The 20,058-nt window shown below is 35.7% G+C and overlaps 3 protein-coding genes across 4 annotated transcripts; 1 reads left to right on the top strand and 2 right to left on the bottom strand.

Moving 5' to 3' along the window:
* The first annotated feature begins 1,350 nt into the window (after positions 1-1,350).
* Positions 1,351-8,087, top strand: LOC132636428 (uncharacterized). Of its 2 annotated transcripts, none has more exons than XM_060353282.1 (6): positions 1,351-1,494; positions 2,846-3,246; positions 3,328-3,380; positions 3,732-3,769; positions 6,608-7,037; positions 7,592-8,087. In XM_060353282.1, the coding sequence occupies exons 1-6, from the start codon at positions 1,469-1,471 to the stop codon at positions 7,835-7,837; spliced, it is 1,194 nt and encodes a 397-aa protein (XP_060209265.1). In that variant the 5' UTR covers positions 1,351-1,468; the 3' UTR covers positions 7,838-8,087. The 2 variants fall into 2 exon arrangements, with proteins under 2 accessions (XP_060209265.1, XP_060209266.1); XM_060353283.1 differs by lacking the exon at positions 1,351-1,494 and adding an exon at positions 1,523-1,856.
* A 1,095-nt stretch (positions 8,088-9,182) lies between these two features.
* On the bottom strand, positions 9,183-13,523 carry LOC132636427 (multiple organellar RNA editing factor 8, chloroplastic/mitochondrial-like). The gene is made up of 4 exons (XM_060353281.1): positions 13,111-13,523; positions 10,858-10,955; positions 10,693-10,758; positions 9,183-10,063 (listed from the first exon to the last, which is right to left on the bottom strand). Exons 1-4 carry the CDS (start codon positions 13,437-13,439, stop codon positions 9,339-9,341), a joined length of 1,218 nt encoding a protein of 405 aa, XP_060209264.1. The 5' UTR covers positions 13,440-13,523; the 3' UTR covers positions 9,183-9,338.
* Positions 13,524-14,216: 693 nt separating this feature from the next.
* LOC132637771 (uncharacterized) lies at positions 14,217-14,849 on the bottom strand. Its single transcript, XM_060354809.1, has one exon. It carries the CDS (start codon positions 14,847-14,849, stop codon positions 14,217-14,219), a length of 633 nt encoding a protein of 210 aa, XP_060210792.1.
* Positions 14,850-20,058: the final 5,209 nt, after the last annotated feature.

Raw genomic sequence — 20,058 nt, 5'->3', positions numbered from 1 at the left:
AGAGCCCATACTATTCAAAAAAAAATAATCAAAACCCATACCCCCAACGATTTTATTTTAGAATTGGAAGAACATGCAAAATAAATCCAAAAAAAAAAAAGAGATGAGAGAATAGAGAAGATAACCTGGAATTGAGTACAACAGCTACGAGATTCAGTAGAGCATTGATAATTAGGGTGCAAAGTGAAGTAGAAATTAGTAGAGAGAGATAGAGTGAAGTGGGTGATGAATTTAGTAGAGAGAGAGAGAGTTCAGTGTTTAATTTGGTTAAAGGAAAACAAAAGTGATCTCAATACAGATTTCACAATTTTTGGCTAAAAGGAAAAATAATGTGGTCTCTGTTTTAGGCGGGTCTACAGTGAAAATAAGGAAAATTTGGGAGGGAATTTAAAACCATTGCAATAGAAACAAAACTGTTGCCATATTAAAACTATTGCAACGGTTAAAGAAAACCGTCCCATTAGGTACATGTATGGTGACGGTTTAGATACAATTGCAACGGTTTAGACGCTAAAGTGTAACTATAGCATTCTGTCCTTGTGCAACGGGTATAACCGTTGCAGTACCTCGGTTACAGCAACGGTTGTATAATCGTTGCAGAGGAAGGCGTTGCCATAGCCCTAATTTCCAGTAGTGAGACTTGCTTTCTCTTTAGCCGTTGACTGATTCAAAAGTTAGTGTCATGTTTTAGGAGCTATAATTTTTATGTTTCAGCTAAGTCATGTTAGGAGTCATAATTAGTTAGGTAATGGAGTCAACTCTTTTAGCCATTACTTCATTTCATAGGTTAGTGATAAGGTAGTGTTCTATTGCTTAGTTGGTTGCTCTGTAGTACTAACTATTTAAAGGTATGTAGTTCTGTGCTTTTCTTTCTAAAGGGAAGAGCTTGAACATAATTTCTATTCAAATAATGAATAACTGGTTTATAAATTATCGATGTTTGACAAAGATGAAATTTAATTAAAATGTTTTCTAGTTTTAAAAACCACTTCTTAGTCTTTCTTCTGGTTATAATTGATGGAATCGATGGGCTTGACAGCTGAAGGAGAAAATATGAGAGAGAAGGAAGAATGAGTTATTTTAGGAGGTGGGTCGGGGCGGGTAAAATAGAAAAGATGTATTTATTAACTTTTATGACGACAGGGGTGTAAATGACCCAAAATTAGTTAGGAGGATATTTTAGTCATTAAAACAAAGCAAAGGGATATTTTTGACCCTTTTCCATTAATGGGATTTTTAGCCCGAGTTTTCATGTTCGAGTCCTATTGAGTATAAATTCACCTTTATTAAGAGCGTTTTAATCAATGTCGGACTTCCAGGAGCGAAATCTTCAAATCAAAAAAAAAAAAAAAAAAAAAAAGGAAAAAGAAAGAAGTTACAATTTTTTTTATTATTATTTTTTTAAAGAAGTTACTTAAAGAGGAAGAGAGTGTAATAGGAGTAATTGTTATCACAAAACGTATGGTTGATGCGCCTCTCAATCTTCTCACCCATGTAAGCTCCCCACGCTCTCTCTATAGTCTTGAAATTAAATTTGTCTCACTATTCCTCTTGGTTTATGCCCAAAAAAAAAAAAGAAAAAACTGACTGTAATTTGGTAGCAAATTCAAGAAACCCCATTTCCTTAATTCCAACAAAGTCTAATGCTTTCTGGTTTTTTTTCTTTTTTTTCTTTTTGTAAATTTACTGGCATTGCATTGATCCATTTGTTTTTGTTAGGTGGATGAATTTATCGAGTACTTTATAAAGCTTCTATTATGTTCGTATACCGAGCTATGATTTTGAGTTTATGGGTCCTGAATTCTAAAATGTGCAGCTTATTGGGTTCTTGATAAACTATTTATTCATATTAAGTGGTAAATTATTTATGTTGATTCTATTATGTTATATATCGAGATAGAGGCGAAGCTATGATTTTGAGTTTATGGGTTCTGAATTTTAAAGGATGCAGCTTACTGGGTTCTTGATAAATTATTTATACATATTAAGTGAATTTTCAAACACAAATATAAGGTTTGAGCCAAAACTACTGGGTTCTGCCGAACCCATAGTCAAAGGTGTAGCTCCGCTGAGAAGTCTTAGTGTATACAAAATTCAGCAATGTGACCACATTGAAGGAGCTTAATCCTAAATGTATAGAAGATTCCTTGACCATTTTTGGAAATTAGTCTTTAAAACCATCCTAGAAACAGATTGTTGAGGGATAGGCATGGCATTGGGTATACGGAAGGGTAATTTGGAATTCTTGGTTACTTAGTTTAAGTTAATTGTTGATATTTATCCAGCTATCATTTTGATGAATAAAGGTGAGGTGTACTTTGGTCCTTTCGGTTAGCAATTCCAGGGGTGTGCTTCGAATTATTAGTACTTTATATGAAGCTTATAAAGTTGAGCTCTGTTAAAATTTTGTAAATGAACGCCACCACAATTCCTGTTCAAGAATTGGGACAGATATGGACTTGGTAAATTATTTAAGCATTGAAGAATTTTTCACTAATTAGTGACATTTTCCTATGGGCTTTGTAATACAATATCGTCATTTGCAGCCATCACGTTTTGCACTAGTTTCATGTATCTGAAGTTCTGAGCCAACTTTTGAAGTCTCATTGTTTCTCCTCTCCTTCTCTTCTTTTTATTTCCTTGTTTTATCTTGGAAGTCAAAACGATTATGAATCATATTCTGACTGTTCACTTGAGTTCTGCTTAAGTTTTACTCCAAATGTTTAGTTCTGCTTCAGTTTTAATGATTGTTCAACTGATTTCTTAGTTTGGGTTGCATGTATTCTAATTAATATTGGTTATCAAACGGAAACAGCTCTGATCTGTGTATTTGTTTATTCCTCAGGAAATTATCTCCTTCTCACCTTCCTATCAATACCACATGTAGCACTTTTCTCTCCCCAACTTCGGTCTGTGTGGCCGAGTATACACGAACTAGACTGAGCATATTAAAGTTAATCTATCATGCATCTATGGTTCAGAACAGTTCTGTTTCATCCAAAGGAGAAGACTCATTTAAACTGTTCTATGCCGGAAATGGCTCGGCGGAGATATTGCAGTTAATGAGATGTAATGCAAGAAAACAAAGTGCTGATGTGTCCAAGGAGCAAGTTTTGACTGAAGACTTTCAGGAAGAGGACAACGATGGTAAGGAAAAGGAAAAGATCGAAGTAGAAAGAAGAAGAAAGATTGGATTAGCAAACACAGGAAAAGTGCCATGGAACAAAGGCAGAAAACACAGTCCAGGTAGGGTTTATATAAACGGTGATATGTTAATTTCTACTACATATATCTCTGTAGTTTTAACTATTCTGCAGTACCTTGCAGAGACTCGTGAAAAGATCAGACAGAGAACCAAAGAAGCTTTGAGTGATCCCAAGGTGAAGTCATGTAAGAATCAATTGTACGATGTCCTTTACGTTGCGTTTACTTTTAAAATAGATATGAAACATGTGCTATTATTGGAGGAATAAATTAGTTTATTTGATTCACGATTTTTTTTTTTTATCTCCAAATTATTTATACTTTGGTTCTGCTTTGGAGTTTTGACTTGCAAATGAAAGACCACGATATCATCTACTGCTCTTTTTCTTTTTTACTTTCCTTTTTTCCCTTCAAAGCATTCCTTCTGCCAGAGAGAAACTGACAATTGTAGCATGATAACGTACTGATCACTATGGCACATATATATATCTTTCTCTTTTTCCTATAATCTATTTTATCTTTTTCAGGTACGACGAAAGATGTCTGAATGTCCACGCTCACTTAGGTACTTTACCTCTCTGTTTTCTTATAATTGGAAGTTAAATGCACTTTTATAGCTATACTTCATTGCGTCTTGATAAGATTCAAGTCCGCTACGTGTGCTCCGAAAAGCTTAGGGTTTTTGGTATATGTAATGGAAGTTAATGCTCAAATTATGAGGTCATGTTCTACCTTGCTAAGGACTAAATAACACTGACGGCTTTGTTTAGGCGTGCAAGAGTTAGCTTAGTTGTATAAGAGCTTGAATTTCATGATTTGAGACAATCTTGAGGAACTGTTACAGCCGAGCAGGGGAAACTAACTTAAGTCGATGGGAATTGTGTCAGCTCTTTGGTAGACTGACTGTCTGTCTCTCTGTGTGTCCAAGTTCAAGCTGAAGATACTATTGAGAATAAAATACTACCGCATAGAGAAGGGAATACCCCTTGGCAAAGAGAGATAACAGAGAAAACACTATATTAAGCAAATATATTTTGCCTAATGTTCTAACTGATAGCTCCCAGTACTTCTTGCTTCTGTATGTGCTTCTGAGTTCTGACTAGCCACAACCATTTTCATTGCTAATGATATATCTATTCAAGCGATTTCAGCTGCCTTACCGGTTACCGGAGCTTTGTAACCCCCTCTTATGTCATTTCTGACCAGAACAATTAACAAAGATGTATCATAAGTCCCCCTCCTCCTCTTTCTTTTTTTTTTTTTTTCCTCGACAAATAGACTGCATGGTAGTTTTTGACTGCCACGCCTTTAAATGTTCACTGTGGGAATCTGAAGAAATCATACTGTCCCATCTGTCTGTGCATACGACTTCTGTGGCTCTCTATGCATCTCTGCTGCCATCACTCATTGAAGCTGGGACAAAAGAAGAAAGGAGGTAAATAACTCCTGTTATCACTACAGAAAGTACTATCAGCAGGCTTAACTAAGCCCACTTCATAATCCACGTATAGTGGAAAGTCTTTCATAGCAGATAAGACAAAGCACAAAAGCATGTTTGACAACTCTTTGTCATAATTCCCACCAAATTTCCGCGAAAGGTTCAACAGTATAAGTAGGCTTGAAGCAAGACAAGTGAGCTTAACAGAACCTACCAGTAGGAGAAGGCGGCCATTTCATCATTGCTGTAACTGTTAAACAAATGCTGTAGCAGCTAATCTTCCACTGTTCTCAGAAAGTTTGTTCTGGCGAGCCATTTCCAGCTTAAGTTATACAGTCTTTGAACTTCAGATGAAGTAGGTAGTGCCATCCTCCAATGAAAAGAGGGGTCCTAAGGAACAACCCTGGCTGAAATGTTCTCCATATGATTCTGAACAGGAATATCAAGCTATTAGAGCTTTAAAAGCTACCTCTAAGTCCCAGAGGCAAATTTTAGCAGTCTTGCGCCTTGTTTCAGATAACTGTGTATATAACCAGTCATAATTGACTAACTAGGAACACATGCTCCTGCTCAGCCGCATAAACTGAAACTTTTTTTTTTTGAGAAGGTAACATCTGCAACTTTTTTGAGCATTAGATGTTCATTCTTTCAGGATTTCACATTCATGCTATGCATAGATTGTGTGATGACGTCTAAAATCAATTGCCAAGCAATAGTCCGCTCCCTTTTTAATATTTTTTTTTAGGCTCTTTTAAGTCACTGGTTTGAAAGTTTAGAAGTTATTTAGCAGAGGGTCTCTTCCTTTGCATACTAGCGTCTTGTTTTTTTAGTTTCTTATTTCTTACTAGTGTCATGTTTAAGAAAGAACTAGAGAAGTCACTATGCCTTTTGGGTGAGGTTTGTGGAGGAATATTATGAAGGGATGGGATGACTTTAGTGTATATCTCATTCAAGGTAGGAGACGAGAGGAGAGTTAACTTTTGGGGTCATAGTTGGTGTGGAGGCAGCTTATTGAAAGATTGTGTTCCAGAGTCTTTTCAGAATATTATGCCAAAGGGACTCGACTATCCAGCAGATTAGGGGGGCACAACGTGGTGAGCTTTTTTGGGATTTGAGATTTAGAAGGGATTTACACGATTGGGAGGTAACAGAGTTTCAAACACTGTTGACTACTCTCCATAGGCAATACCAAAAACTGTGAAAGAGTTGGTGTTCTATTGGAAAAGCGGGGGAAAAAGAAGAAGATGCAGAGCATGGAATGTGGTCCATCTCGCGTTAATGTGGGTTTTCTGGAGAGAGAGAAATGGGAGAGAGCTTTTGACGGGGTAGAGTCGAGTTTCTCTCAGTTGAGGAGTAGTCTCCGCTCACTTAATATATATATTTTTTTTGGTGCACCCATAGAGTCTCTGTTTGTATAGAAGATCGGGTGGAATTTGTAGAGGATCACTTTCTTTTTGTAGATTCTTTATCTTTTGGTATACCCCTTGTATACGGCCAGCTTTTTGGCCATGTTTATGAATGAAAATATATTACTTGATCAAAACAAGAAAGAAAGACTTTTAAAACTTGTGGTCTAAAATAAGCCATAGATATTTGTATGACTATAAATCATCCCATTAAGGGTAAATGGGCATTTTAAAGTTAAATTGTTATCAGATATAAAAAGGTGTCATTCTTTTCCGGACTGACTAAAATGGAAAGAGTGTCACATAAGTTGGGACGGAGGGAGTGACTACTCTATGCTTCCATTTTATTTTATGTGGTGTCATGACCTTCTGTGCGAACATTTTACTAGAAAGTTGCCAGTATACAGAAATTGTTCTCTTTGCTCTAATAGTCAATGACAGGAATTGTTCGATGTCACTATCTCTAACTGCAGCATGAATAACTCACCACAAAGAATAACTTGCGCAAAATAAACCTTTTTACTTAAATCTGGAAGTCAATAATAACTCTCTTTTGCAGCAATCAGACCAAGATGAGAATACGCTCATCTCTCAGAAAGCTCTGGGGTGAACGATTAAAATGGAAAAGGTCAAGGGAGAAAATTTTTCAGTCATGGGCTGAAAACATTGCAAATGCTGCTAAGGTAGGTGGGACCGACCAAGAAGAATTAGAATGGGACAGCTATGACAAGATTAAAAGAGAGATAGCTCTCGAACAGCTTCAGCGGGCTGCAGAAAAGGCTAAGGCAAAAGAAATGGCACGCATACGAGCTGAGAGAGCAGCACAGAGAAAGACAGAAAAGATGCAGAGACTTGCTCAAAGGAGAAAAGAACGAGAAGAAAAGCAAAAAGTTGAAGTAAAAACAAAGAGACCAAGAAGACGGTCGAAGCAAGAGAAAGAAGAGTTAGCTGTTGCTGAAGAATTAAAACTCAAGGCGAAATTAGTGAAGGTCAGAACTCAGCATAACCTTTCTTAATTGAACAATGAGTAAAAGATGCATGGTTGAATATGGTATACTCTCACCTAGATGATCCCATACATCAATTTCTATTAATTTTCATTTTACAAGACAATGGCATATTACTGATCATTTAATTGGGTCCAATTACGGAGATAACTCGAACCCGAGTGGTGCTAGGGGTGCCGTGGCTTCTCCCATTTTTTTTTGACAAATTCATATCTCGTACCCTACATACAAGGAAAATTTTGAAAACCCTTTTAAATTTTGTTTGCTGGTCCCTCCAAAATAATTTGCTTTTGCTTTGGCCATTCCAAGAAATTACCGTGGCTGCCAAAATGAAGTCTGATTATATTCTCCCTAACATCAAAATTTAAACTGTCTGCACAATTCCCTTCTAGAAAAAGGGAATACAACTGCTGCAAGTTAGCACCAAAGTAGAAAATATCCCAAAATGAATTCCAGACGTGAGTGCGGCTAAAAACTTGTCATTTTGGTGCATTATTTGTGTTTTATAACTGATGCCATATCCTGTGTGCTTACAGATTCAGAAGAAGAAGTCCACACTCAGTCATGTTTGTACAGAACATCGACGAGCTTGGGAAAGACTCGATGTAGCGTTCATAAAGAGTCCACAAGTACAAAAAAAAGTTTCACTTGCAGATCAGATTCGTTCTGCCAAGAAGAGAACAGAGGATGTGAATGGAAAAGCCTTTAGTAGTGCATCCCCTGGCTCTCAATCTATTGAAGTTTCTGCAGAGGCAACATTCTTTACAGTGGAAACGGAATGACAGGACTATCTTCTCAATCATTCACTAATATAGTTTTCCAGTTTCTTCATATTTTCAGGAAAACTAGCTTGATCTTTCCTCATAGCTTGTGACCCTCCCTTTCTTTCTATATATATAACTTTCAGGAATAACTATTGATTTTCCTAGTAATAAAAACAAGCGAATAGTAAACAAGGCTAATCATCATTGTACTTGAAGTCTTAATCCCTTGTTCAAATATGTTGGAAAGATAGAATCATATTTCATTTTCTATCCTCGCATCTTCTCATCCCATCCCTTGGTTCTATATTAAACTGTTTTGATATTCACTACATGACTTGCATTGGCATATGAGAAAGTCTGGACAACTTTGCCAGTGTTCTTCGGGAGCTTTGTGTCCTTAGGTCATTCTTGGGATCTGAAGCTCAATGTAATGGCTATCACTCATCTGATTGAGAGAAGTGAGAACACACATATGTTGAAATTCTCGGTTTTTCAGGATTACCATAAGCTACCTGTAGAAAAAGAAAAGGGGATAAGTCGTCCATCTTTTGATATTAAGCTGTAAAAATTGGAATTGCAAAACCATCTGTTCCCAGTCTCATTTCCTGATGGATTTGTTTAAGTTGAAATTAGTTTACTCTTTGGAGTTACATTCAGCAGTCTTTCGGTGTATATCAACCTGCCCATAGTCAGTCCAACATGTGCATTTGCTAGCACTAGTTGTTCTTGCTGAAACCGCAACTGAAAAATGATAGTCCACTGCAATTTAACAAGATTTGAAGTGGTTGCAGAAATTGTTTGCTTGGTTATTTTAGAATCAGGCACTCCCTCCGGTTCATACTAAGTGTCCACCTACCTAATCAAAGAATGAATTAATTATTAACTTCCAAATTTACCCCTATGAGTTTTCATTATAAAAAAAAAAGAAGACTATTAATTAGGGAGCATTCACTAAAGGTAGTTTAATGAAAATACTTTATTTTTTCTAAAAGTTAATACTTTCTTAATGAGTGTGCTAAAAACTAAGCAAATACTTATTTTGAACCTGAGGGAGTAATAAACAGGGAGATATTTTGCGAAGATCCATTGTTCATTGGACAGTCTGGATCCATTGCCCTGAAAAAACCTTATGTTTCTACGGTCACGTATTGGTGGGCAAGATTGAATTTAAAAGGAAAAATAGAACATAATCTTAAGTTTTACTAACAAACAGCTACACTAGTCTTGCACCTTCAAAATAAAGATAGCGTAGCATTTGTCGAGAAAAAAAATGGGATTATAGTTGGTTCAAGCAAAATTAATCCCAGTAGTGAATCCTGTTTTTTTTAATGAAATGATGGTACTGAATTAGCTGGGAGAAGAACTTCCAATAATTTGTGGCACTGCATAACTCAATATGTAATCATTCGTACTTCCAACTATTATAATGAGAACGTTCTACCGAAACACCATAAGATGGTAAATTACTTGGTGAAATAAAACCTCTAGCATTGACAACTTCATACGTATCTACAGCTGCTTATTGGTAATTACGAGGGGGCATATCTCTTCCAGAAATGTTTTGATTCTGGTATGAGTTCCGATCATCATAGCTCTGGTTTGGCCCTGGACCTGTTTGGTAAGGCGTGCCTCCATTGTTTGGTCCACCAATGTATTGGAAACTAGGTGCACTGTTTGGCGCTCCGTAGTTATGGGGAGGCACTCCACCCATGTTTGGTGGTACACCTCCCATGTTGGGTGGCATGTTCTGCTGCTGCATCCCACCTGCACGTGGTGGCCCTCCCATGCCCTGCTGCTGCATCCCGCCTGCATGGGGTGGTGGCCCTCCCATGCCCGGCTGATGCATCCCACCCATGTTGGGTGACCCTACCATGCCTCGCTGGTGCATCCCGCCTGCGTTGGGTGGCCCTCCCATGCCCTGCTGCTGGTGCATCCCGCCCATATTGGGTGGCCCTCCCATGCCTTGCTGCTGGTGTATCCCGCCCATGTTTGATGGCCCTCCCATGCTAGGTTGCTGCATTCCGCCCATGTTGGGAGGTAGCCCCCCTGCTGGCATGTTGGATCCAGGGTTCTGATTGGGTTGATTCCGCATCTCTCTTCTTCTCTCAAAGCTCCTGGATCTATCAAAATCACGAGGTCGGTCAGTGCGCCTGGTTCTCTCCTTAGCACGAGTACTGTTTCTCAACCATTCCTTGTGGTATTTGGGGTCATATGGCACAGCCTGTCCGTTGATAAACGGTTCCCCTGCAACATGCATTACAATAGTCTTAAAATTAGTTGCTGCGCCAAGTATACTCACTCACACACTTGGAAGTTGCAACTTTCAGCAACCATATGCCATAATATACTGGAAGATAGTCTACACTGGAGTAAAATGGCCATGCTGGTAACATGGAAAACAGAAAAGGGTGATTGATGATTTTTTTACTCCAACTTCTTCGTATAAAGTGACAGAGCATGAACCAAGACATGCCACCTATGTTCTTTTCATCCTGAAACAAATACTGGAAGCTTATCTAATTTATTAGCCTGAAATGAAAACATCAAATTACTGACTTGGATCAAACATCTAATCCTAACTTTCAAAATATATAATTTTCCTACAAGTATTTAAAATATATGGTAAAAACAACAACTGCAGATAGGAAGCTCAATTAGGCAGAAGATGCAATTAAAAAGTAAGCACTCTTATGTCCCAAGCCTAGAGGGTGCAACAAAGCAAATTACTATTTGTTCACAATTAGATAAAGGAACAAAATAAACCTATTCTAATTTCATAACAAGTGCAATAATCAAAGAGAACTTATCCCAGAAATGTTAAGCTAGTGTTGACACAGCAAGCTGGTAGGACTGCAAAACATGGAACTACCTACCTCCATAATCTTTGTTTCTGACATCGAGATACGAATCAGGAAGCACCCAACGAACCTTAGGCAGCTCTGCACATGAATGGAAAGAAACAAGTGATTAGCACTCTTCCACCTCTTTTCTCACCGTCGTGAATTACCGAAAAAGGGAGGGGGTAACAACTGCATTACCTTTTAGTTTGTAAGAAAGTTCTTCAGATACAAGGGCACCAAAAGCAAAGTAATGTCTAGTTGAGACAGAATATATCTTCATCCGGGCTTCCTCCTCACTGCAACATTAAATATTAACATAAGCCACCCGAAGAAATAAACTAATTTTTAATAATCAAAAGAAAAAAAACTAATTCTTAACAAAAAAAAAAAAAAAAAAAAACAAGCTTATTCGTTTTTCCAGGTACTTATCATGCCAAGCACTGTACAGTCTTTGTGCTCCTCATCAAAACAAGCTAACGACTTTGTATTAGGCAAAAGAAGTATACTTTTGGTTCACACAAGGCATAGAAGTAACATTTCCAAATAGAAGTATAGGCACAGGAAGTTCCCTTTTCCTTCTTCTATCCCATTTCTCATTGGTTAAGCTACAACAACAACAACAACAACAACCCAGTGAAATCCCACATCTTGGGGTCTGGGGAGGGTAGAATGTACGCAGACCTTACTCCTACCAAGGTAGGATGGCTGTTTCCGAGAGACCCTCGGCTCAATAGAAGCATAAAAAGATTAAGCTATTCATCATAATTGGGTTTAATTAAACTAGGGTGTTTTGGTGTATTCAGTATGTAGGAAAATATTTGGTTGGGTATAATAGTAGGTAACATAGATAGTCCTACTAGGATTAGCACACATTGTGAGAAGGATGTTTTTAAGATATTTTTTGAGTACTAAAAGTTAACACAAATGTCAAAGCGCTGATTGAAGCAAGTGATATACGATCGAACTTTGGGATAATTTGAAGGGAAATGACCCCAGCTACCAATGCATAGACATTATTTTCCTCGTTTTGGTGGAAAATACTTTATTTGGAAAAAACATTTTCCACAAAGCAAGTGATATGGAGTTGAATTTGTTATATTGGCAAAGAAAAAAGACTTGCCACCACAAGTATGGAAGTTGATTTCCTTGTTTTGGTAGAAAATGCTTTGCTTTGAGAAAACATTAGGCCACAAACAAATCTGCCTCGTCATACAAATTTATATCATATAAATGGAATCTTGGTTCTTCTACTTCACATTTATTTTTTCCTCACTTTTTTTAATATCATTCCTTAGGTCTCATAGGTTTGATGTTGTAGTAATTGACCCATTTTCTCATTGAACAGAGGTACAACATAATCAAATTGGGCAGGTTTGCTGCAGTAGCAAATAACAGAACACCACACAAAATACTCCCTCTGGTTCAAAATACTGGCCTCCTTACTAAAAATACGTCTCAAAATACTTTTCATTTTAGAAGTTCAAGACAAAATTAATTGTTTTTCCCCATTTTACCCTTAACAGTAATTGTTCTTGAAGAATACAAACACCTCCATTATGACTAAACATTCAATGAAAGAGACCATATCTTAAGACTTAAATAAGAGTAAAATAGTCAAACAAAACTCCTAAGTAATGTCTTTTCAGGGGGCGTGTAAATGAAAAAAAAAACGACAAGTATTTTGAGACAGAGGGAGTAACAAGTAAATATTGAGGGCGTGCTTGGTATGACGGAAAATGTTTTCCTATTTTCCCTTGTTTGGTTGCACTAAATATCTTGAAAAATGTTTTTTCTCAAAATTTTGAGGGTAAACATTTTCTGAATCAATAAAAACACCCACTAACGCATACCAGCCCATCCCCGCACTATCCACCCACCCCCATCACCCCGCTTACCCCCACCCTGACCTCGCTAACCCCCTTCCCAACCCCCAACCACCCCCTACCCCATCTCGCCTCCTACCTCCCACCCACCACTCCAATCAAAAAACTCATAGTGTTTTGCTTTGAATATATAGAAATACTCTTAAAATAATTGTTTCCCACTTGCGGACCAAACACAAGAAAATGAGTAAAAAAATCACTTATTTTCCGAGAAAATATTTTCTTGAATAACGTTTTCAGTCATACCAAACACACTCTGATAGTCCCCAAAAGTAATGAAACAGTAACAATTATTATTAGGTTTTAATAAATTCAAGCTAAATGCTCAAAATCACATCCATCAAGCAAAATCATTTCCTTATCATTTTATCTTTTCCTAATTATATAATAATCCTATTTTATCCTTCACCATAACTCTTTATAATAGCTTTATCCCGTACCCTACTTTTCTATATTTATCTTGCATGGCATTGGCATTACGTAACAACACAACAATATAGTACAATACAATACATTATAATAAAATACATTATGAAACGACATATAACCATAGAGCATTTCGACAAACCTTCCAACAATAGTAGCAAGAGTCTTAATATAACTATGAATAATCTCATCTCGGGTCGGGTCACCTTCGGGATTCTCCATCACAACAAGCCAATGTTCAAAATCACATCCATCAAGCAAAATTGTTTCCTTTGGTGGTCTATTAGACCAGTTTGGGTTCGGGTCACGTAGCGACGACGATGTTTGGCGCGTAGCAAAGCCACGAACATTAAACGACGTTGTATGAGAGACATTACGTAGGTTGTTTGTAATGGTGGTGAGTGATCGAAGGCGCGTGGTGTAGGTGCGCGTGAAAGTAGCGAGTGAACGAGTTACATGACGAGTAGCCATTTTTTTTTTGGCTCCGTTAAACCCTAGTGAAGAAGAGAGTGATTATTTGGGAGGGTTTATGCGGTTTTAATAGAAAATGTAAATGAAAATGCCGCCTTGAGAAATGGTGAGAAAAATGTCAAAAATGATCCCTTTTAAGGATTAGGTTCAAAATAGTCCCTTCAAGTATGTATTGAGCAGTTTTTGTCCTTTAAGTTTGTCAAAAATTAACTCTTTTAGTCTCCATTGAATGATTAAGGAAATATGTCTATTTGATTGTATTTTGTGTTTTATATTTTAGGATTTTGATACTTTCTTGATGTTTATGATTTTGTTTCCCTTCCATTGTCTCCAAATCTAAATCACTTAAATTATTAATTATTTGATGGAGACTAAAAGTGTTAAGTTTTGACAAATTTAAAGGATCAAAATTGTTCAGTGCATACTAAATGGACTAGTTTGAACCTACCTCAAACCATTTTTATCATTTTCTCTAATGTGGTCCCTAAAGTTTCAATTCTGTGAAGTGCATCCTCAATTCTTATCTCTTCTTAGTAGGCGTTTGGTCATAGAAACCAAATAATTTTCACTTTATTTGAAATTTTTGAAGTTGAAGATGAAGTTTTGTCTGGTTATAGTTTTTTTTAGGTAATTAACTTTTGTTATTAATCACCTTAATATGAAATACAAAACAGCCAACACCCTCTGTCAGCTTAGTCTTAACAAACACCACATTCCTCCTATATCTACTTTATCATCCGCTGCTATCTACTACTCCCTAGTTACATTATAAAGTACTTAAATCATCCATGATTGAACTAGATATTTGGATCCACCAGGAGCTCTAATATTACACACGTAGGCCACATTCCTTGCAAAAACATCAGCTTCCTTTGCCTTCTGCTCAAATATCCTCTGGTTCCTTTCATGCCATATAGCATAGACTGTTTCTGCATAAACCATTTTGAAAATTTGGGCCCTTTGAGCCTTCCCTTTTGCCCTTTGAATCATCCACATGAGATGATCTTCCCAGTTATTGCTGTTGAAACTATGCCTCTGCATCCAGTTTAAAATTTTAGTCCATAAGTGTTGCGTGAACTCACAATGCACAAACAAATGGTCCATGGATTCTAGTGCCTTTTGACACATGACACAATCCGCATTCACATCGATTCCCCAGTTCAGCAGCCTGTCTTTAGTGAGGAGTCTCTTTTGTAGTTGCAACCACATTATGAATATAGCTTTATTTCGTGCAACATTTCCAAACATCATACGTTTCCATGGCACCCTATCCCCATCACCAAGCATCTTCAAATAAATTTGTATGATGAGTCCTGCATTATTGGTAGTCGTATATTGCGACTGCATCCAGAACTGCCTAGCTTCTAGAATCTTCCTCGTTATCCAGCTTGCCTGTTTTGGAACAACCATTGTATGAGGGTCCAAATCTTCGATATAAAATGCATGAATTCACCTGATCCACAGCCTGTTCTACTTATGAGTGAGGTCCCAATACATCTTTGAGATAGCTGCTCTGTTCCAGATTTGTAAGTTGATAATATTGAGACCCCCAACAGACTTTAGCGTGCACATTTTTTCCCAAGCCACTAATGCCCTCTTAGTAATTGTGTTAGTTCCCGACCATACATAACTTCTACAATATGCTTCTATGGTCTTCACTACCTTGCTAGGAAGTAGAAACATTTGTGACCAGTAAGATTGGACTCCAAACAGGACAGTTTGCACCAATTGAATCCTCCCTGCATATGAAAGCTTTTTTGCAATCCATGAAGAAATTCTTTTGACTATCTGGTTATAGTTTTTGCAAATAATATTTGATTGTTTGAATGTACTGAAAGTTAAAAATGCAAAAAAGGTAAAATAAAGGATTTTAGGTGTTTTCTAAATTTCATATACAATTTCTAATTTTATTTGGAATTTTCATGGCCAAACGCTAATTTTCAAATAAAGTGAAAAAAAGCTTCCGAGGAAAATTGAATAATTCTCATGGCCAAATGTGTTAGCAGAAAAGAGACAAATCACAACCAAAAAAGTGTAAAAAACGAGTGAATTCTAAGACTTGTAAGGATTTTACTGGTATATTTTCTCTATCTTATTTTATGTGGCGCCTTTTCTTTTATAGTATGTTAAAAAAAATGACATATTTTATATTCAGAAATAATTTGACATAAATTTTTATTTATCCTGAATGAAATAATTATTTATAATCAGATAAATATATTAAAATTATTTTAGATCATAAATTAAAAAAAATATATCTTCTTATATTTTGTATTCAGTCAAGTATGTCACCAAAATTGTGACGGGACGAGTATGTAATTACTGAAACACAAGAAAATAATTGCTTGTGAAGTGTGAAGAGGAGAGTGATTGATTAGTTGGGAGGGTGTATCGGATTTTAATAGGAAATGCAGATCAAAATACACCGCCTTGAGAAATGTTTTCTAATGTTTGGTTTGGTCCCGAATGTTATCAAAATGTGTGAAATGCATCCTCAGTTCATTTTTTTTTTCTTTTTTGGGATAAGGGAATCCTTGTTTATGAAATTTCCTTTGGAAATAGTACACCTATATTCCATTTACAACTTTGTGTTTGTGTCACTCTTTTCTTTTGGTTGGTTTGTGTAACTCTTTTTTTTTTTTTTGATAAGTTGTATTTTTTGCCATATAATTGATTGGAAAAATAAAGAACTTAAAAGAAAAAAATAAAAAATAATGGAACATATGGTCTGGCGTAGGATATTAAAAACTTGTAGCTTATATATAAAAAATATATAGTGTAAATCGAGTGTAACTCACTAGTAAAATTATTATTGTGATATCATGTTTGATTTTCCGTGTTTGGAAAAAATAATTGAACTTCATATTTGTTTTTCATCGTGTATAACCAGGTGTATTTGCCATACTAATCAATAAAAATATAATAGTATCGCTTTTATTGATTGAGAGCACCAAACAGGGCCCCCACAAATCATTGGAAATTGTTTCTAATGGAAAGTTGCTGGATTGTGTGTTTGAATAAAAATGGAAATCTATGGGCTTTATTGTAGCAACAAGAATTACAATGAGTAATTGTCTTTCATATAATAAGAAAGACTAGAATTAATTAGAACGAAAAATAAAACTCAAGAATAGGGGTGATCCAATCTTCGATGCCACGGATGTAAGGAAAGGCAGGTAACAGCTACTTTGATGATTGGGCGAGACAATGACGGTCATTCATAGAGTCTTGCTTTATTTGGGCCGCACAGAAGAGGTGCTGATGTAGTCACATCCTTCATAAGAAATTTAAAAGAAAAAAAATCTATTGAAATTAGGTTGTCTTTGCAAAATTGAAAAACTGAAAGAAGCTTGCTTGGACTTGATAGTTGGAGCACATAAAAGAGTAGAGAGTTTGAAGGCATTATTTGATGCAAATAAATGAGTAGTACCAGTTTGAGTAATTGGAATCACATTACCCTTACCCATTGTCACTTTCTCGATCCCCTTGAAGTCCTAAACATTATGGAGGGAATTGGTATCGGAGGTAATTTGGTGAGACTCACCCGAATCGAGAATCCAAGGGTCATTTGGCATTGTTTGTGCAACAAAATTTGCTTTAGATTTAAAGTGGTTGTGGGATCGGGAGTGGCAAACATTTGTCATATGTCCAAATTTATCATAGAGTCGACAACAAACTCGTCAGGGTTGGTGTGGGAAGTTGTCGGATTTTAGGAAGTGGTGCTTTGATTTAGGTCTGTTTGGGGGATGCCAATTATTGTTGTTATTGTTGGGTGGGCATTGATTGTTGCATGGGGCCGATAGAGGTTTTATGACTCGTTGAGCAACAACTGTTGTTGTCTAGGTGGTCATCTTGTTGAGGTCCTCATGTTTGAGGAACATTTCATGATCAAAAAGCTTATCAAAAAGTTCTGCATAGCTAGTTGGAGAGTCTTGTGTCCCTATAGCTGCTAAGATCTCACATAACTCTGGACGGAGTCCATTTAATATTTTCACCACAAGTTATTCATTTTTTACGGCTGAACCTGATGTGATGAGTTCATCAGACAGAGTGAATCTCTCGCATATATTCAACAACTGCTTTATTGTCTTTGATGACCCGACTGAGAAGGTGACGGACGCTGAATATGCTGGTTTATGATTTGTTTGCAAAGGAAGTGTGAAGTTTATCCCACTTATGGCATCGACAGTGAATGCGCTTATGGCATCGACAGAGGCCATATGAGCATTTTGAATTAGTTTATCTTGACGAAACCAATCCTTGTAATCGGGGTTGATAGTCTCAAGACCGTTAGTGGTGACTATTTCAGGAGGGGACAACTTAGTGCCGTCAAAATGACCATAGAGGTCATGGCCATGAAGCAACATGTCAATTTGGGCTTTCCATATGGCGAAGTTGTGGCTGTCAAAAAGTTTGTGGGCAGTGGAGATGATGAGTTGAATTAACTTTACTGTTTGACAACAGAGGCAGCATCAACATTAACAACTGGGGTGGAAGGCGTCATTTGTGCTCTTATTCCTTTTTACTCGTTAGATTATTTGTGGCTTTGATACCATATAATTGCAGAGAAGTAGAATGAAAAATTAAAGTATATGTATTTGATAATCCTCCAATGGAGTTTATATACAAATGAAACTAGTATACGTACCCGCGCGATGAGCGGTCAGTCGGTAAACGTAATCATGAATATACATGTTTATTGAACAATTTCAAGATGCAAGTTGTTGTAAAATATAATGATATTATAAAGCTTATATGAGCGAATGCTAGCATATTTAGCATTATAAAAAAAAAAAAAAAAAACCAACATATAAGCTTGGTTCATTATCTAAATTTGATACCATAACTTTTAGCATTATTTAATTATTTATTTTACAAATTAATCGAAATCATAAATATCCTCCCACAATCCCTATTATCCTCTTGTAGGCATTAGTTTACTATAATCCTTTTATTTAGTGTTTTACCGATAATCCAAATAATAATTTTGAACTAATTATATCTTGTTTTCAATATGATATATTGAATTTTAGTTTGGATTATTAATAGTTAACCTAAATCAATACGAACTTGAGATAGACCTAAGAATATTGGTGACATCTCAACATAATAATTTAACAATCTTTTAGTATGATTTTACTTGATTGCTTGAACTTTTTGTAACTTATAAACAGAGATTTGATTTATTATTATTTTATAAATTATAACGATATTTTACAATACTATATTAAAATCATATACCACGTGAAATAAAATTTCCCCTAACTCCCCAATAATAAGCTTGAGATGGCCCATGATCTTACAAAATAGTTGGTATATTGTTTCTCCTTTTAGCCTCTTAAACCATTCTTATGCTCAAATCAAATTTAGAACTTTGTATTAGGATTTTTGGTAAGCTTGAATTATTATATATAGAATCTCTATCTAATTTAGCAAAAAAAAGGGTAAGCATTTACTCCCTCCGTTCATTTTTCAGAGTAAGATTAGAAGTACTCATCGTGCAAAGTAGGCCGCGTCATAAAGTATTTGAGTCATGTGTTAGTCATACATCAAGGTTGGAAGTATAGCCGGTTGTAATTAAGAAGTCGACAAAGGTTTGTTGAAAGTTAAAATTTGAAATCCGTTAGAATATGGGCAGTTTCCCCAAAGCTTTACTCACAGTATACTTAGAGTTACAGGATGATCCACCTATGAAATTAAAGGACATTAGTAATATGTTTGAGTATTAATTACTTACTTTATTTTATTTTTGAATTAAATTCAACATATTGATATCTTGAAAGTATCTCTATTCTCTATCTCCCTCTTTGTACGTTTTATTTTTCTCTTATAATACTTCAATTGGTTTTTCCTATTTGAATTTTAATTAAACCATAACTTGAATATGTGCCTATATTGTATCGTTTGGGTATATCTATCTAATAAAATTGACTGTTGTTAATTTCCGTTTAGGAGGATTGGATAATTTTGAAATGCAATTCAATTTAGAAAATATAAGAATAAGAATTATTTGAATCTGAGATGAGATTTTTTTATTTTTTATCTCTATTATAGATATGTTTTTTTTTTTAAAAAATATTATTCATAAAATAATCCCTTGTTGGACAAGGCAGAAGAATCACTACAGGTACCATAAAATTCATCCCTGGGTGCCAAAATTTTACTTTATTTCTACCAATATTTTTTTCACGAATAAGACATTTTTCGTATTGTTTATATTTTTGGTGTAAAAAAGTTTTCTATTTCTATTTTATGGTATTATAAGTGCTTTAAATTAAACCATTTGAAAAACATAAATTATTTCAAATTGTGTAGATTTGGAAACCTCATGATGATGGTGGCATTAGGCAAATTACAAAATTGAATTTGTGGCATCACTAATTTTTTTAATCTAAAGTGTGATATCCACTACACGCTCTTGTAGATGCAACGTCCATTCAAATACAAATACAGTAATAATAATAATAATAATAATAATAATAATAATAATAATAATAATAATAATAATAATAATAATAATAATAAAAATATTTTTAATGCTTATCATTCCAGGTCATCAATTTCCTTTTTTTTAATTGAATATATATACATGAAAAATATTATTTAAACTGCTACATTG

Source organism: Lycium barbarum, chromosome 4, assembly GCF_019175385.1.
Source record: "Lycium barbarum isolate Lr01 chromosome 4, ASM1917538v2, whole genome shotgun sequence".
Taxonomy (NCBI): Eukaryota; Viridiplantae; Streptophyta; class Magnoliopsida; order Solanales; family Solanaceae; genus Lycium; species Lycium barbarum.
This window is presented reverse-complemented; position numbering and strand designations above follow the sequence as displayed.